Below are 18,277 nucleotides of genomic sequence, written 5' to 3' on the forward strand. Positions count from 1 at the left end.
TTATTTTTATACTTTTCATGCCTAAAAGTGAGTATTTTAAGTACTTTTTATCATTATCAAACACTACAAAACTAGAAGAAAGCTTAAGAGCCAATAAGCACTTAAAATAAGCCAATTCAAACCCCCTCTAAAAATTTATCTAGTTAAGTGATAAATTTAAATAAAAATTTAAAATACATCTCAATTAATAATAATTAGATGCTAAACGTCATGTAAAATTTGGATTTAACAACCTCTCTTTCTTTATAAGGTAGGGGTACAAAATAGATTGTCACTATATAAAAAATATACAAAATAGACTGTCACTGTACAAAAAATATACAAAATAGACTGTCACTGCACAATTTATATACAATATACTATCACTATACAAAATATATACAATAGATTGTCACTATACAAAATAGACTGTCATTATAAAAAAAATATACTAAATAGACTGTCACTATACAAAAAATATACTAAATAGACTGTCACTATACAATTTATATACAATAGACTGTCACTATACAAAAAAATACAAAATAAACTGACTATACAAAAAATATACTAAATAGACTGTCACTATATAAAATATATACAAAATAGATTGTCACTATACAAAATAGACTGTCTATACAAATAATATAGAAAATAGATTATCACTATACAAAAAATATACAAAATAGACATTTCGGGCTATTAGATATAATATTTTTGGGCTGAAAGGCCATTTCGTGTAAGTGGAAAAAAATACGGGCTATTAAAATTTTGAAGGGTTATTGAAGGCAATTTTCTCTTTTCAAAAGATCGTTCTAATTCAAACTCATTAAAACTTGAATGAGTTGGGGGATCAAATGTGTTTGAGTTAGTTTTACCACCCCTACTAAAGACTATAGCTTGAGTGCAAGTATTTTTTTTTAAAAAAAAATTCCAAAATCCAACACTATATTGGCAGGAAAATTCCAAAATCCAATACTACTATATTGGCAGATGGCAGGAGCAAATTCCAAATTTCGCAGAGCGGAGCGACGTCGTTTCAACAGATGCCGCATCCCCAAGAAATCCTCGCGGGTGTTGATATATAGGGCCTCCTTCCACGCTGAAAAAAAACCAGTTTCAACAACTCATTACAAAATTAGTGGCAGTACCAAAATTATAGCTCGTCAATATTCACCAAATCTTTGTAAGTTTGGTTTTTTTTTGTTTAATTTTCAATTTCCACTTCGATTAAGTATATGCAGTCCTATTTTCCATTATCGGCAGTTAGGGTTTACCATCTGGATTTTTGTTTATTGTTATAAAAAACTTACTTTTCTTTCTTGTAGCTATCTGTTAATGTTACTAATGTAAATTTATCCTTTTTGTTAGTAAATAGCAATGACAACGGAACAACCAAAGCCAGCAACTGAAGACGTGAAAATGGATCTGTTCGAGGATAATGACGAATTTGAAGAGTTCGAAATTGATCAAGGTTAGTTAACACTCATTATTGTTAGGCTATTTCATCTTTCTCTTGCTGATTATCTTCGTTTTTAAATTTGAGGGTTATCATCATTAATTCTTTTCTATTCTTGCATCTTATGTGTGTTTTTAAGTGTCTGATTTGAGAATCACATAATGGCCTCATGAAACTCTTATAAGTGGTATAGCACGTGATGTGTGGTCAGGTGCATCTCACGGTTGCGAACAATTTAAGTGGAATAGGGTAGAGGGGCGGGCTTGTTATCCAGCTCAAACCGTGGGCCCTAATAAAAACTATTGTGGTCATTGCTCAGTGCTGACCCCAACTATCTTAGGAATCTGACTTATTGTCTGTAGGTATTTAGAGGAGCTAGATATTTAGGCTAAATGAGAACAAGAATTGGGCCCTATAATGATACTAATTAGTTTGATATCAGTTGTTTGCGTGCTCATTTTTAGCTCCTTCACCCCTTACCCCTTTTTTCCTTTTTTTTTGTTTTTGGGGGGGGGGGGGGGGGATGTCTAAGTAGCCTTCAACTGTCAGTGTTTGTAGGACTTATTGGTTGGACAACTATGTTGAGAAAAGCTCATGCAAGAAAGTTATATCAATAATTGAAGCCGGAAGGGTGAACGTCAAATAATTTGCACCACTTTCCTGAAGTTATTTGCTCTTCCACTTCCATTCATGCTTCTGAACGATCTGCCATTGACAAAATTTAACTTTTTGTGACTGCCTGTCATTTGACTAGGTTACACTGACCATTCTCATATGGTAGAATTGACCCATACATGTCAAATAGGGGTTGTGTTTGATACTCATATTCAGTTCCAAGCAACTTCGATATTTAGTGTTACCCAGACCCTTTTCTCTGGTAGAATTGACCTGTACACATGTCAAAATGGATTGTGTCTGATTCTCACACTTGGGTCCAAATGACCTTTGTATTGAAATTTTGCGTCAGTCCTCTCAATTTTGGAGCAGAATTAAGCCATCTTAGGCTTTCTTCTCTAAAAACATAAAATTTTCTCCTTTTTTTTTTTCTTTTTAAATCTTCTTTTATGTATTTGGAAAATCTGTTGTTCAGTTTGTCTCTACTTACACTTTACCTTTCATTTTCTATTTCTTTTTCCACTTTGTCTCTTCATTAGCATCTGGTATTATTCTCTTTATCAGAGTGGGAGGCGAAAGAGGAAGGGAAAGAAGTTACCCAGCAATGGGAAGATGATTGGGATGATGATGATGTCAATGATGACTTCTCTCTTCAGCTCAAAAGGGAATTGGAAAGCAACACGGAGAAGAAATGAACCAAGTCTGAAAGGATTGTTTCTCTTTTTTAAGAATGGACCACAGAGTTTCTGTTCTGTTCAGATGTTTCCCATTATGTAGTAGTCTTGCTTCACTGGATGCAATGAATCTCAGCTTTCACCTTTAAGCGTTTGTGTTGATAAATTTGGATGCTCTAACTGGTTTGTAATGCAGTTCTCTATGAACATAGTTTGAGCTGAGAAAAGTTGAGATTAGTCTTATGTTTCCATGCTAGTGCTTTTGGTTTTTGCCGCAATGTGTGGTTTTTGTATAGACTTGTCCTTCCCCCCCCCCCCCCCCGTTTAAAGGCCTATGATAGAAAGTGGATTGCAGGGGAATAGGAATATGAAAGAGCGAAGAAAGCCAGAAATTGTATTGGAAGTGCTAGTGTCAACATCTCGTACCTGTCACAAATAGGTGAGTACTGTTGCCCCATAGTTCAAATATCACCCTGCACGTTCTCCTTTCATTAGATATGATATATCATATATGTGGCAATTTACCTGAATTCCTTGCTCATGTGATCCTTGATGGAAATAACACTTGTTAATCACAAAATATCATTTGGCTGATGGGTAGATGTGAAAAGGACTGGATGCAAGAGGGTAGGAACAAGGGAAATGAGAGTGTTCCCAAGGGAAAAGCTTTCTTTTCTTTGCTTCCCTTTTCTTTCCTTTGGGAGGCGACGTCTAAGAGAAACACAGAAGAAGCGCCAACATGTATCTTAGATGCGGAGCAAACAGTCTTTCCACGGCACCTATCCTCTTGTAAACCAAGTAATCAGGCATTGAAGAGTATAATGTGAAGTGTGCAGCGGCATTAATCCGTTATCTCCTAAAATGAGCAAAGCATTATTCCTATATATTGTTGATATATGTAGTACATAAATATGGTACAAAGGCTTCGGGATTAAATTTAAAAACGAAGAGAATGAAGCAGTCAAGACTGAATAATTGACTAATCAAAGTAAACGTATAACTTTGCCTCTCTCAGTATAGGGAATCTCAACTCAGTTTGGATTTCAAAGTAACGCTGGGAAAGAGGATCTTATTCTCCTGAAAGGAGTACAAAGCTGGAGGCTAGAGCTTCAAAGAACATCATTTAAGGTAGTCATAGAACAGAAGGCTTCGCCCAACGAAGTAGCCCTACACCAGTGGTTAAACATAAAAAGTTTTAGATCAAAAGACTGCAATTTTAGTCAAAATAAATCGGTTGCACATAATATGACAATAATATAAGTTATGGGTACTTAAGGTGCGAAAAAGATAAATAAATAAGTGAAACAACATTAACAACAACAAAAAGAGCTACATCACTTAATTGTGAGGGAAACTTGGAGGCAAGGATCAGCCTAATTTTCTCATTGAACACTATATATACCTCTCTTTCTTCTTCAGAAAGGCCTATAAAAAGGTGAATTTGCTCAAACATGTTCAACCATTGTTGCCGTTCAAGAATTGGGTGGCTGTCTAATAAATAATACTGATAAGAGACATGTATAGGCCAAAAACTTCATGCCATACATTTGACAATGGGCATAAAGCCTTCGAAGGTTGTGATGTATCGATGTTATGATGTGTTGACCCGACTCCAAAAGGTCGAGGTCATGTGAAGAAGGCAAATCATCGTCAAGGACGAGATGGCTTGACAAAAGACGAGTACGAGGACAAGCATCTGTCCTCAGTACACAATAACAACTAGTTTAAGGATTTAGATTCTCTAAGAAAATATTCTAGTGAATATTTCTTTCTGTTGTACTATCTAGAGTTTTGTGGCACATGTACCTTTATAAATAGGCTGAATACATACAGAGACACTTAAAGTTGGCACGATATTTCATTTAGACACCTAAACTCAAGGATGTTCCTATTGAACACTTATACTATCCGAAACTTATTCCAATTAAGCATTTCTTGCTGAGTTGGCACATAAAGTGAGTTTCACCCAATATAGGCACGTGAAGACCCCCAAAAAATAGATTTTTTTTTCTTTTTTATTTCCTTCTTCTTCTCTCTAAAAAACAAAACAGATCTAAGGCAGTCCCCATCTCTTCACTGCCGGAATCTGGCGAGAGAAACCGGCGGCCTCATCCTCTCCAAAAAACCAACGACCCCCCTCTTCTTCTCCATTCTCACAGTCATTTTCTTCTTCAAAGCCAAAATTCTTGTAGGAGAAAATAGAGTTTTACCGGAAAATTTTTGGATCAGCTGTAATCATTTTCTTCTTCATGTGTTAAGAGACCCAAATCTGCCTTCGTTGTCTTCACCAAAAAAATATTTGAGATCAACCCAACAAATGCACAAGCTTTTTAGGATTCAAGTAGTGAAATGGGATTTGGGGCGGGGGAGGGGGGGTTTGGACTTTCTCGGTGTTATTGATTCCTCATCCTAATCCCGACAAGAAGATTCAAAGCACAAGTTTGGTGATTGAGTTTGTGTTCTTTATAAGTGTGATTAATAGAGTACTCTTTTGGTAACTTATTAGTTCAAATTTCAAAAAGAAAATTGTGATTTTCATATGGTGATGGTTGATACTGTAATTTTTATGGTGGTTGAAGAGGGAAGCAGGTATGGCAGGCAGAGGTGGCGGGCCAAGGTGGTTGTAGAAATGATGTGGAAGATATTAGCAGGGAAAGGTGAAGGCTTTCTCTCATTAATTACATTGCCATGTCAGCTACGTGAGTTTCACACGCTTATTATTTCCTGGGACTCAATTTTTTGTGTTCAATCGGAACACTTCACAAATAGTTTGAGCGTCCAATAGGTAATAGGCTCAGTTAAAGTGTCTAAATGAAAAATCATGCCAACTTTAAGTGTCTCCGTATGTATTCAGCTTTATAAATAAGAAGAGATGTAGTTCAAAGGGGATCGAACATTTTGTAAAGAACATCATTGACATTCTCTATGAAGATTCTTTGTTTATTGAATATATACAAGTTTTACCTTTATACTTATTTTCCTCTATCCTTCTCTCCTGATCCAAGAAGAATCAGAATATTCAATTGTTTATCATCATCCATCAGAAAGCTCAATTGAAAATCTCACCCTTGTCGGGTGAACCTTGTTCCATTTATTACTTAAATAGCATTTACTGCTATCTTTCATGTTCTTAAGTCATTATTGCTCCATTATTGTTATAAGATATTCTTATCTAACAACACACATTTAATATTCTTTATAAAAATACTAGATCTGCTATTTGAATATTGATATTGACTTTGATTAACCCTTTTCACTATAAATCTAACTGTATAAAAATCTAGATCTAATTAGGGTGTACATTCAGTCGGTTCGATTCGTTTTGGATCAATTTGGTTTGGTTCGGTTAGGTTCAGTCCTTTTTGAATTAATTCAGTTCAGTTTAAAAAACAATTATACATAAATATGTGATCACCAAACTGAATAAGTTTTGTCCAATTGGATATAATCTTTTTGATTCAAATTCTATTAAATAATATGATTATAAATATAAAATAGAATTTTAAATTAGCAAATGCATCCTTTTAATCTATATATAGCTAGATTAATATTATGTCTATTGATGCCATTACTCTAGAAAATTTATGAAATCAGTAAAATGACACTAGATGGATAAAAGAGAAAATTATTAAAATCACAATCAAATGAAACATGAAGATCTGGAAAAGAAAAAGGAAGCAAATCTACCATTTAAATAAATAATAAAATGATATTGTACAAAGAGAGAGTGGATAACAAAGATAAAGAAAGCAAATCTATAATTTAAATATATAATAAAAATGAGATTGTACAAAGAAAGAGGAAAATAAAGATGAAGAAAATAAAATAAATAAGAGGGAACATAAAGAAACGAAAGAAAAGGGAGGAAGGGAACATGCGGGATCACAAGGATTAGTAATGCTTGGATTAAGAATCAAAACATACTAGTGTCTCGATCCCGAGTCTTGTATGAGGAGCTTTGATACTTAAACCATGGCATCTAAAATCAGTTTGTGACTTGGGGTGCCATCTGCTATATTATAGCAGTTTTGAATGAAAATATTAGTACATATATAAAATTTTACCCGTTTGACAGGGTGGCTTACTATTAGACCCTTGACAAAGCTAATCGACAAATGGCGTGGCTGTGGCAATGATTTGGTATGATGGCTGTCATGCCCCTTTTTTCTTACGGAGTTCGAGTTTCAACATTCATTGGGAACAACTCATTTTCTTTTGGGAATTGGGTATTTAAATTTGAAGAGTCGCTACCTAACGGATTTAAGGTGCGTTAGAGCACCTAATGCAAGTAACTCATAAAATCGGTTTGTATTACCAGAGACTTGGGTAAGGTCTCGAAATAACCTTGATGGGAAGGTGTTAGGCACCCCTCACGGTCTACAACGGTGGGTCCCGCCCGAACTCAAATTATGTGAATTAGTCATTTAACAGATAGGCAGTCTAAGCACACATATGTAAATAAAGGAAATTTAACAGATAGGCAGTCTAAGCACATATATGTAAATAAAAGAAATTTAACAGATAGGCAGTCTAAGCATATATATGTGAATAAGGTGAGGGAAGTCCTAGGTTTGTTAGCCTATATGATCACATCTGTACAATACCCGATAAGCCTTCCTCAACTAGAGGGGTTACACGTGGCATTAACGAACATGTCATCATATCTTTTGGTCATAGTCTAAAGTGTTCTAGCAACCTCAAGATGCATCCTAGACATGCACTACCCGTCCCTTTATTTATATAGTCCCGGAGGTATTTAGGACTTCTAATTAAGGTAGATCTAGACTCTCCTACAGTAATTAAATGGAGAAAACTCTAGGCGAAAACAAAACACGTAGGACTGGACCAAGGATAGAACAGTTAGAAGGCTCATATTTTACCCTCACAAATAGAGCAAACAAGTGCACGTCTCAAACAGTAGGTTTTAGATATTTCAGAGAAGTCCTAGAACAGGATATCTAGGTGAGCATGACAAACAGAGAATATGCAGCATTCAGTTAAGGCAAAGCGTTAAAGACCTAATTGTGAGCACGCAATTTTTGTTTTACGAGACAATCACTCCAAAAGAAATAAAATAATAACAAACGGCCCTGCTGTGCAATTTTTGGATTTTACATGGCACTTTGTTAATTATTTATGATTTTTGCCCATTTTTATTTTTTATCAAAACAAAATACAAAAAATATAGACGTCATGCGTAATTTGAACCGTAATTCGGTTTGTTAAATAGAAAATCATAAAAATACGCATTTTTTGTCCTGATTTGTTTGCCTTGTTTAATTTTACCTACTTTTAACATTTTTTTTATGTATGCGTGTAATAAATACATTAAGTGTTGATTAATGTTGTTTAGTTTTTAGTTTAATTAGGTTGTATGTTTAAAAAAATTTTAGAAATAAAAAAGAGGGGTTTGAAACTTGTTTCTAGTTAAGTTTGGGCCAATTCCCATTGCAAAATCTGAGGCCCAAACCCCACAACCCAACCCAAAACCTGTGCTTACCCCGGTCCAGACCAGCCTACTTCAAAAACGTCCAAACGACGCCGTTTTAACCTTTCCTGATCTGGGCCGTTGATCTCAGATTGATCAACGGCCAAGATCACTTCCTCATAACCCATGATGAACCCGACCCATTTCCACCTGGACCAACCCAAACCCCCTTTAGATGAAACGACACCGTTTCTCCTAAGCCTTCAGATCCAAGCCATTGATTTCGATTGATCCGACGGCTAAGATCAACCCACCCATTCCATATATAAGCCCCCTACCATACCCTGCCCCCTATCCAAGACCCCGCCTTCGTCCTCATTCCATTCCCCTCCAAACCCTAAGCCGCCCCTGTATTCTTCACCATGAAAGCCGGCGGCATGAACGCCGGTGGCCTTCACCTTAACACCATAGGACCATCTCACCCCCTGAACATGGACCTGTTGACCGTTTAGTTCGAATCATCCTCCAGGTCCTCGAATCTTCATTTGAAGATTCGAGCAAAAACTCGATCTACACCGATCTGCCCTAGATTCATACCAGACAATCCCCGGACCCCCTTCGTGACCAAACCATGCTTGGTTTGGTTCGAATCTAACCATGGAAGCCCAAGTTCCAAATCTACCTTCCACAAAACCTAAAAACCCCAAGCCTGGTCCGTGCCTGTTAAGCCAAGAGGTTAGGGTCTAATGGACCTTAATCGAAGTGTTTCTCATCTGAGAAACCCTTCGATTAAAGTCCGTTCAACCTTAAAAAGGGTCGGTTCAAACACAAGCTGATTTTCTGTTCCTTCTTTCAAAGTTTTAAGGTAAGTTTTGTTTTCTCTTTATTTTTTTTAGTCCATGTGTTGTTTAAAAGGCTGTTCATGTTTTGTGAAATTTGTGTTTTTGAATTTTACCAACTGTGTCCTTTCCACCTTGCCTGAACCTCGGTGTTTGATTGAGTCCTTCTTCTACTTGTTCTGATAATGTGTATGTATGTATGTCTTGTGCAATTAGCTGAATTTCAAATTTGAACTGATTAACTGATTCCTCGAGTATAATTCTGCTTAGTCAGTACAATTCAAATCATGTGCTTGATACTGTTAAATGTCTGATTTTGGCTACGATTGTACATGTTATGATTAATATAGTCTAGTCGACATGTGTCGTCAATTAGTTTTAACTATCTAAACAATAACCAATCGATTTGCTTCTGGACACATTTGCTTGAATCAATTAGGAACTGAGTTTGTTTACTTATAGTTGTTATTTTGAATCAAAAATGTAAAAGGATTGTTTTGTTTAGTTACAGTTCTGAATTGGAGGGCATGTGCACTTGTGCACAACATGTGCACTTATGCACCACATGTGCATTGTGCACAACCTGTGTCCTGCATAAAGGTTTTTATTAAGTCTAAAGTAATTTGACAGCACATGCTGTCAGATTACATTCTGCTGCCCATATTCTTCTTTAAGTTTCAGAAATAATAAACATTACTAAAAAGGTAAGCCTGCCAAGGGAATATCATGGGGGTTTGTTTTTATTTATTAAGTAGAAACTAAAAAGAAAGGCAGCACATGGGAGGGTGTTCTGATTGTCCAAAGAGGCTGTTAAGGGTTTGATTTTAGGCATATAAAAGGGGGACAGAAAAGATTAGGGAGGACATCAGATAGACCCAAGAGGAGGAGAGCAAAAATACATACACATACACACATAAGTCAGGCATACAGACTTTAAGATAGACATAGATACACACACACAGACAGAAAAAGAGAGAATACACATAGAAAAATTTAGTTTTGGAGATTGAGGGTAGCAGTTCTGAAAAACAGAAAACTGGAAAGAACTCTGTTTGATAACACAGACAGACAAAACTAGAAATTGCATTCTTCTTGCTGTCTTGATTTCAATGGTCTTGACCTGTTTGTCCAATACATGATTTCTTCTAAATCCAACTGAGTCTGCTGGTTGTTTGTTGGTTCACTCTGGGATTTGGTCTAGCTGGGATTTTGGTTCTACTCCAATTATTTTGTTTTGTTGTTGCTGCTGCTATTCTGCTATCTGCTGCCGCTGACTCTTCTGCTTCACTTCTTCTTTGCATTTCAGCATTCAGGTACACATTTCGAGTCCCATTTTTGGTGTTAACTGTAACAGTTCGAAAGCATAAAATGAAAGGAGTTTGAAGAAATTTAGATGTCTGTTTTTTAATGCTCATGGTATATTGACTTCTTTTGTATAAATTGATTAGTGCGTAATTCAGTAGCGAAAGATTAGTTAGTTAATACTTAATCAAGTTTTAGCCTCTTGCATCTTAGTTTATAGTTGTTTGTTAGTACAAGATGTAATGGTACAATACGTAGAATGTATGGATAATTGGCATAGAATTTTCGACTGGATTCCCGTTTAACTATAATGACATGCATAGGATAGAATATTTCCACCTTACACAATAATGTTCTGTGTTATTTTAGTTCTTTTATCAGGACCGCTAGGCAATATATAGGAGCACGTTCGAATCCCCATTAGTAATAATGCCTAGCGTTTAATTCCCTTAATCTAGCCTAAATAAGTCTAGTTAAGTTCGATTCGAGAAATGTTTGGATACAAGTATAGCATTCGGTCAATCTCGCACGTTTCACAAGGTACGACGCCTCTTCACTTTGTAAACAATTAAACAGAAATTAATAAGAATCCGTTTTAGGCCAAAGCATATAATTAAATTAGCATGTATCTTTTTTTCCTTCTCGTTTTAAAGATAAATGCATTAGAAATGTAGCCACTGTAGGATATCCTTTCTAAAATAGAGACGAGCCTCGCCAAATAAAAAATGCGAAATTGCGGGGCCCTCAACAACTAAACATAATAAATATTTAGAATTCAGGACAGGCCGTTTAGTAAACTTCATGGCCTTTCCCAAAAGTAACAATACACTAGTTGCTTTAGGAGCACCTTTAATAATTTAACCTTCTTAAACACGGGTGCACATTGATGTGACCCAAATCCAAGTCTCAACGGAGTCAAAATGTGTCGACGACCACGAGTGCATTGATTGTGACGTGGTTCGAGATGCATTTTCACGACGTTGCAATTCTATAAAAATAAATGATAATAATAAAAGCGGTTTAAACTTAATAAAAGCACGTAAGTCATAACATATATTTAAAATCAGATATTTAGCCATTATAACAATTTAAGCGACCGTGCTAGAACCACGGGATTCGAGGGTGCCTAACACCTTCCCTCGGGTCAACAAAATTCCTTACTTAGAATTTCTGGTTCGCAGACTTCATTTGGAAAAGTCGAATATTTTCCTCGATTTGGGATTCAAGATAAACCGGTGACTTGGGACACCAAAAGCCAAACCTTTCCCAAGTGGCGACTCTGAATTAAATAAATAATCCCATTTCGAATATTGTCACTTAAATTGGAAAAACTCCCCTCGCGCATTTAACCCTTCGGGGCCGGGCGCGCAAAAAGGAGGTGTGACAGCTCTGGCGACTCCGCTGGGGATGAGTGACCCAGAACCACTGGTTCAGGGTTCAAGAATTCGAGCTTAGAATAATTGTTATATTTGGCTTTATTATCTGATCTTTATTACATGTTTTGCATAACGTGCTAAATGTTGTCTTTTACCGCTTTGATATTATCTGAACTGTATATAAATTGTGCCGAAACCCTTCTCTTCTTACCTCCGGGGAGAAGCTCGCTGGTCGAGACTCCCTATTCTGTTAGTGTCAATACCTGAAATAAGAAAGAGGTCGGACAAGTTACAAAGCCGGACGATCTCGCGGGTCCCCGGTACGTAGCCCCCTCCTCGACTCGAGTTGTCCGCTCGGGTACACAGTCTAGAACAAATACCCAGGGTATAAACCTAGTATAACGAAACTTCATGCCGGATCCCTAGTAGGAACGTTTATTTGCATCATGTTGCATTTGACTTAGGGGGCTCAACACAGGGGTTGGGTCCGTCTAGGACAGACAACTTGAAATGAAAAGACCACCCTGCTGCATCCTATTTGTTTTGCGCATTTATTTGCTTCAGTTCCGCATGCTGACCGGTTTCTAAAAAAAGAAGAAAAATAGCAGCGTAGGGAGATAATTACTTATTTTGGAAAAATAAAACCAATGTCCAAGTAGTGTCGAAACCTCGCCGGAATTTTTCTAAAAAAAACAGAATAAAACCAAAAGTTGTCTTTTAGTTTGATTTATTAAAAAAAACATATAAAAATTTTTATTTTCTTTTTAAAAAGGGGTATTTATTTAAAAAAAAAATTGTTTAGTCTTTTTTTTTTGGAAATTCATCATTCAAAAAATATGTTGTTTCTCTCGTAGTATCTCTTTTATAAATTCAGACTAATAGTCTAAATACTTCCTAAAAAAATTTTTTTTTAGTCTTTATCTCTTTTCGAAAGAAAATAATAAAAAAATATTCTTGCTTTTTGGGTTTAATTGATTTTCTCTATTCATGATTGCGAGAACTATGCCGGTTTGATTCTCACCGGATGTGAGATACGTAGGCAACCCTCGTCGGGTTCAACCCCATTTTGCTAAAATAGCCAAAATAAATAAATAAATAAATAAATAAAAAAAGAATATGTGTCAATTTTTAAAAGAGTCATAAATAAGTCAGGTGATGCTGTTTTGTCATAAATAGCCGAATGTTTCCGAAGAAGGGACGCCGGAAGGCTGACTTTGCATAAACAACCACCTTTGGGTCTTGCTTAGCATTTTTGTCCAGTTGACCCACACAGCCTTAAAATCTTCGTCCCCAAAGTGTTTAAAGGCCGTGTTCAAAACTTGATCCCCTTTGTAAAATATTTTTGAGTCAAGTCATTTTTGTTAAAATCACCTTAATAAATGTGCAGGATGAGCATGATGCAAAATGAACATTTTTCAATAATGACCAAAATCCCTGTCAAGTTACGGCTATGGTGGAATGATCTAGGTGCTGAAGGACAAAATGAGGTCAAGAAATATCTGAAAGGTCTCGTGGGTTTGTTGGAAATCCAGCCTCGGGGAGATATCATAAGAGCTTTGGTTACCTACTGGGACCCGGCGCACAATGTTTTCCATTTCTCTGATTTTGAACTCACCCCGACTTTGGAAGAAATGGCCGGGTACATCGGGAATGCTGAACTTCCGTTGAGGCAAAAATACTTGGTCGCCCCAAGAGTTGTCACGGTACATCGGTTCCTAGATTCATTGAAGATACCCAGAACAGTCCACAACCCGGATCTGGCAGCCGGATTTTGTACTCCATGCTTCATATATGATAGGTACGGTCATGAGGGGGATTCAATAATCCAATCAACAAACTGTGCAGCAAAGGTGTTCGTCAGAAGTGGGACAAACACAGACGGGTAGCGTTCATGATGATGTTCCTGGGCCTTCTGGTATTTCCAAGGAAAGACGGAAACATTGATTTGAAGATATCCGGGGTCGTCAGCACTTTACTCACGCAAAGTGACAGTACTCTCGCACCTATGGTGGTATCTGACATCTTTCGAGCTCTTACAGCTTGTAAAGCTGGGGGAAATTTCTTTGAAGGTTGTAACTTGCTCCTACAAATATGGATGACCGAGCACCTCTGCCATCATTCCGAGATTTTGAGCCATGGTTCCCCGGAAAAGACTTGCATAGAAGAATCTTACACGAGAACCAAAGAGATCAGTTTGCCCAAAGGAGTCCTGGCATGGACCTCGTTCTTTCAAGCTCTTACTGCCAGCCAAATACAATGGACGCTAGGATGGTTGCCTGTTGATGAGATCCTATATATGTCGGCAGCTAAAACTCATTTCTTACTGATGGGGCTTAAGAGCATTCAACCTTACGCACCCTGCCGAGTTTTGAGACAGTTCGGAAGATGCCAGACAGTACCTCATGAGGAAGATCTTAGCACTCAAGCAGTTGAGATAAGTCCTAACGGACAATTCCCAGAAGCGAAGATTCGCCAAATCTGGAGTGAGTGTCAATATTTGAAATCAGATGCTTGCGTGCGGGATCGAGCCAAAGGAGAGACGACGCCAGGTTACCTTGCATGGTATAGAAGGGAACTTGAGCATGAAAGGCCAGCTAAGAGACCCCACATCCGGAATTTCACCGAATCATCGTAAAGGCAGTGGGATTGGTTAGCGAAGGAAAGAGGCTATTGCGCCGAAATCAGCAGGTTAAAGCAACAAGTGGGAAGCTTGAAATATGAGCACAACGTACAAGTTGCTACCAATCTGGGAGAGCGGAATAGGTTAATTCAGGAAAACGAAATGCTCAGAGCCCAGATCAAACAGATAAGGGTGGATGCGGATAAACAGCTAAGGCGTCGATCAGACGAGCAGTTGATAAAAAGGCTAAAAAGTGAAATCAGGGAATGGCAAGATGGTTTGGAGAAATCTGAAAACGTCATAGCAGAGCTCAGGGCACAGTGGGATACAAGAGCAGATAAGCATCGCCGATACCTGAATCAATTGGGAGGCGACCACGAGAAAACTGTTGCTAAAATGAAGAGAAAGATGGCTACACTTGAGATCAAAGCAGCTAATCAGGCCAAGGATTTCCAAATTGAGAGCAGATACTGGCACGACTCAATAGCCCAGATGAAGTTGGAAGTACGGCGACTGAAGCATCAGCATATACAGGATGCTCAAGTATTCAAGATATGTAGCGATCAGATAAAACGCCTACTCGTAGAGAAGAAGCAAACCAGAGATAGGATTAAGGCCATTGCCCATGCCATCACCAGACGATGTCTACGATGTGAGAACATGTCCAGCGTTACCGTCCTCTCGGCAGTAATGGGTTATGTCAAGCAGACTATGCATGAGCTGGAGCAACTTGAGAGGGATCTCACGCCTAGGACTGCGGCGAGGCCGAACGATGCCCCGCGGACACCAATTTTCAAAACCATAATGCACTCATAAGTCAAGCCTGTATCTTAGCATCTTCTGCCTGTTTTTCCCATCATGGTGATTTTTAGTCTATTTTGAGTCTAGGTTTATTTTCAAAGTTTGCTCTTTCTTTTGCAAAATGTAGTTTGTAATAGACCATTTCAACAATAAAGAGGTTGCTTCTTTTACGCTCATTTGTGTTTTTTGAACTACGAAATGATCTGATTCACGTAGGCATCGTGATACGTAGGCAATCCTCATCGGATCCGGTCGCATTTCTTTTACTGCAAAATATATAAAAAAAACATAAAAGAAAAACAAAAACAAAAAAAGAAAAAAGAAAAAAAGGGGAAAAATAACTAATAAGAGGAAAAATGCCGGAATGACGCATGCTCTCGTAGCAAACATGTAGTAATCCACTTAACTGTATAGGTGCATCATGCCCAACGTGAGATTGACTATCTGTTATTTGCTGCAAATTAACCGTGCGTTTGTCGTTGAGCATTCAGGGTCTTTGGAAAAGACGGTTGGTTTGGTGAAAGTCTGGCCTCGCACTCATACTTCACAAGGTCAAGAAGAAGTGTTCAACTACCTGTTGTTAGGACCAGAAGCAGTACTCACACTTACTTCACCAGGTCAAAAGGAAGTGTGGAAATGTCTTCAGAAATTCCATTGCAAACAATCCCTGTTTCCGAGGAGAGCTCGATCTCAGCCGTCCTCACACCTGAATCCGCGACTGCGGAGGAAAATAGAATCCTACGGCTCCGCATGTTGGAAATGCTGGACGACTGGAATAATAGGAAAGAGCCGCCAAGTGTCGTCCCCGGATTCCCTGAATTATTCTCCAGGTCAAGTGGGACTTCTAATGTCCCCATAAATTATCCTGCTACCCCATTCGGGTACCCAACCACCTTAGCCTTCTCTGCTGGATCGCCTTCTGAGCCTCATCCCCTAATGTCAGCCACCGATGCAAGCATGAACATCTTTACTGCACCGCCTTGCCCGATTACGACACAGCCTGCCACGTATAAGCCAAGCTTTGACTCATCCTCTTTTACATTCCAAGCACCATCATTCTCAATGGAACCAACTAGGTTCACTACCAGCACTAATCCTCCACCGCCTCAGTGCGAGCTTGCACCCGGGCAGGATCAGAACCCCAGAATTGCAGAACAAAATGAGATTGCCAAGAGAATGAGAAGCCTTGAACAAAGTTTGAAAAACATGCAAGGATTGAGCGGGCAGAAGAGTGTCTCTTACGCCGACCTATGCATGTTCCCTCACGTGCATCTGCCAGCGGGTTTCAAGACCCCAAAGTTCGAGAAATACGATGGGCACGGTGACCCCATTGCATATCTTAAGAAATACTGCAACCAATTGCAGGGAGCCGGCGGAAAAGAAGAACTACTAATGGCATATTTTGGGGAAAGTCTAGTAGGGATAGCCTCGAAATGGTATATGGACCAGGAAATGTCTCAATGGCATATATGGGATGATCTCGCCAGAGATTTTGTGAAACAATTCCAGTATAACATCGACATTGCGCCAGACCGAAATTCTCTATCGAATTTGAAGAAGAAACCTTCAGAGAATATGCTATTAAGTGGCGTGAACAGGCGTCAAGAGTGAAGCCTCCCATGGATGAAGTGGAAATGGTCACTACTTTCTCCAGGCTCAAGAGTCTGACTATTTCCAAAACATGATGTCAGCCATGGGTAAGCCATTCGCGGAAGCGATCAAGATTGGAGAGATGGTGGAAAATGGTCTGAAAACAGGTAGGATTCTAAGTCAAGCAGCCATAAGGGCGACCTCCCAAGCCGTCCAAAGCGGGTCCGGAGGAATGACAAGAGGGAAGAAGAAGGAAGAAACGACCATGGCAGCCTCGGAAGCAAGGGAGTATCGTCATCCCAGGCCCCGTTTTCCGGAAAGAACCCCACAACACTACTACCCCCACTCAAATTTGGCATGCGCTCATCAACCTTATATGGTCATGAATGCCCAGCCTTACGCCCATCCACCACAACAAGCCAACCGAGGCCCAGCTCCACCTCCCAAAAATCAGCCTCCTTACCGCAACCACTATAACCCACAACCCCCGCAGAATAACTTCCGCCCTCAGGAGCCACCCCGAAGGCGGACTTTCACGCCCATCGGTGAACCATACTCAACTTTGTTCCCGAAGCTAGTCCAGTTGGGTTTCTTGCAACCAATCCCTCAAACAAAGCAAAACCCGACGTCACCTTCTTACAAAGCTAGAGTCAGATGCGCCTATCATTCAGGGGCCGAGGGACATGATACAAATGACTGCTGGTCGTTGAAAAGAGTGGTCGAAAATTTGATAGAGCAAGGGAAAATAGTGCTAAGGGACGAGGAGATCCCGAATATAACTAACAATCCATTACCTGCTCACAATACTGGGCCGCTGATCAGAATAATTTGTGAAGACAAAGAGTTCGACCCTGCTCTGAAAGCCATAATTGCCATTGTCGACACGGGGAAGAGGCCCGAAACAGACCAGAAACCAGAAAAGGGGGAGGAGGCCAAGGCTATAAAGAGCGAGCCTGAAAAGAAGGTGGAGAAGAAAGTGGTACCGGTAAAGGATGGAGTTCTTTACATACCACGAGGTCGAGCTGAGAAGACGCAGAACTTCGGGATCAAAAAGGCAAAACCTATGTACGTTCCAAAAGGGGCCTATGTGGTTCGGGGGACGATTCAACCACCTCAGCTGAATGAGCCAGTGTTTATCGGACGCGTGCCACAAAAGCCAATGACCAACCCGTCCACAGTGCCGTGGAATTATCAAAAGACTTTGGTAATGTACAAAGGTAAAGAGGTCATGGGAGAACTTCCAGAAAATACTTTCATTGGAAGGTATTCAAATACCCAAGAACTGAACAACGCCACACAAAGGCGCTTCCCGCCAAAGAAGCCTGTAAGTGTTGAAGAAGCGGAAGTGTTCTTCCAACAAATGAAAATGCCGGATTACGAAGTGATAGATCAACTGCGCAAGTACCCCGAGCAAGTGTCCATGCTATCATTGTTGATGAGGTCGGCCGAGCATCAAAAGATCTTACTGAAGACCCTGAATGAAGCATATGTGCCAGTTGAAACCTCGGTTGAACAACTAGAGCGGATGACAGAAAGATTCTTCGCCGTCAACCAAATCTCTTTCAGCAAGAATGATTTACCCCCGGAAGGAGCG

General features: G+C 39.1%; 1 protein-coding gene across 1 annotated transcript; it reads left to right on the forward strand.

Moving 5' to 3' along the window:
• Positions 1-1,006: 1,006 nt before the first annotated feature.
• LOC107824255 (protein DELETION OF SUV3 SUPPRESSOR 1(I)) lies at positions 1,007-2,976 on the forward strand. Its single transcript, XM_016651002.2, has 3 exons — positions 1,007-1,165; positions 1,351-1,453; positions 2,618-2,976. The coding sequence occupies exons 2-3, from the start codon at positions 1,360-1,362 to the stop codon at positions 2,746-2,748; spliced, it is 225 nt and encodes a 74-aa protein (XP_016506488.1). The 5' UTR covers positions 1,007-1,165; positions 1,351-1,359; the 3' UTR covers positions 2,749-2,976.
• Positions 2,977-18,277: the final 15,301 nt, after the last annotated feature.

This window comes from Nicotiana tabacum, chromosome 8, assembly GCF_000715075.1.
Source record: "Nicotiana tabacum cultivar K326 chromosome 8, ASM71507v2, whole genome shotgun sequence".
NCBI lineage: Eukaryota > Viridiplantae > Streptophyta > Magnoliopsida > Solanales > Solanaceae > Nicotiana > Nicotiana tabacum.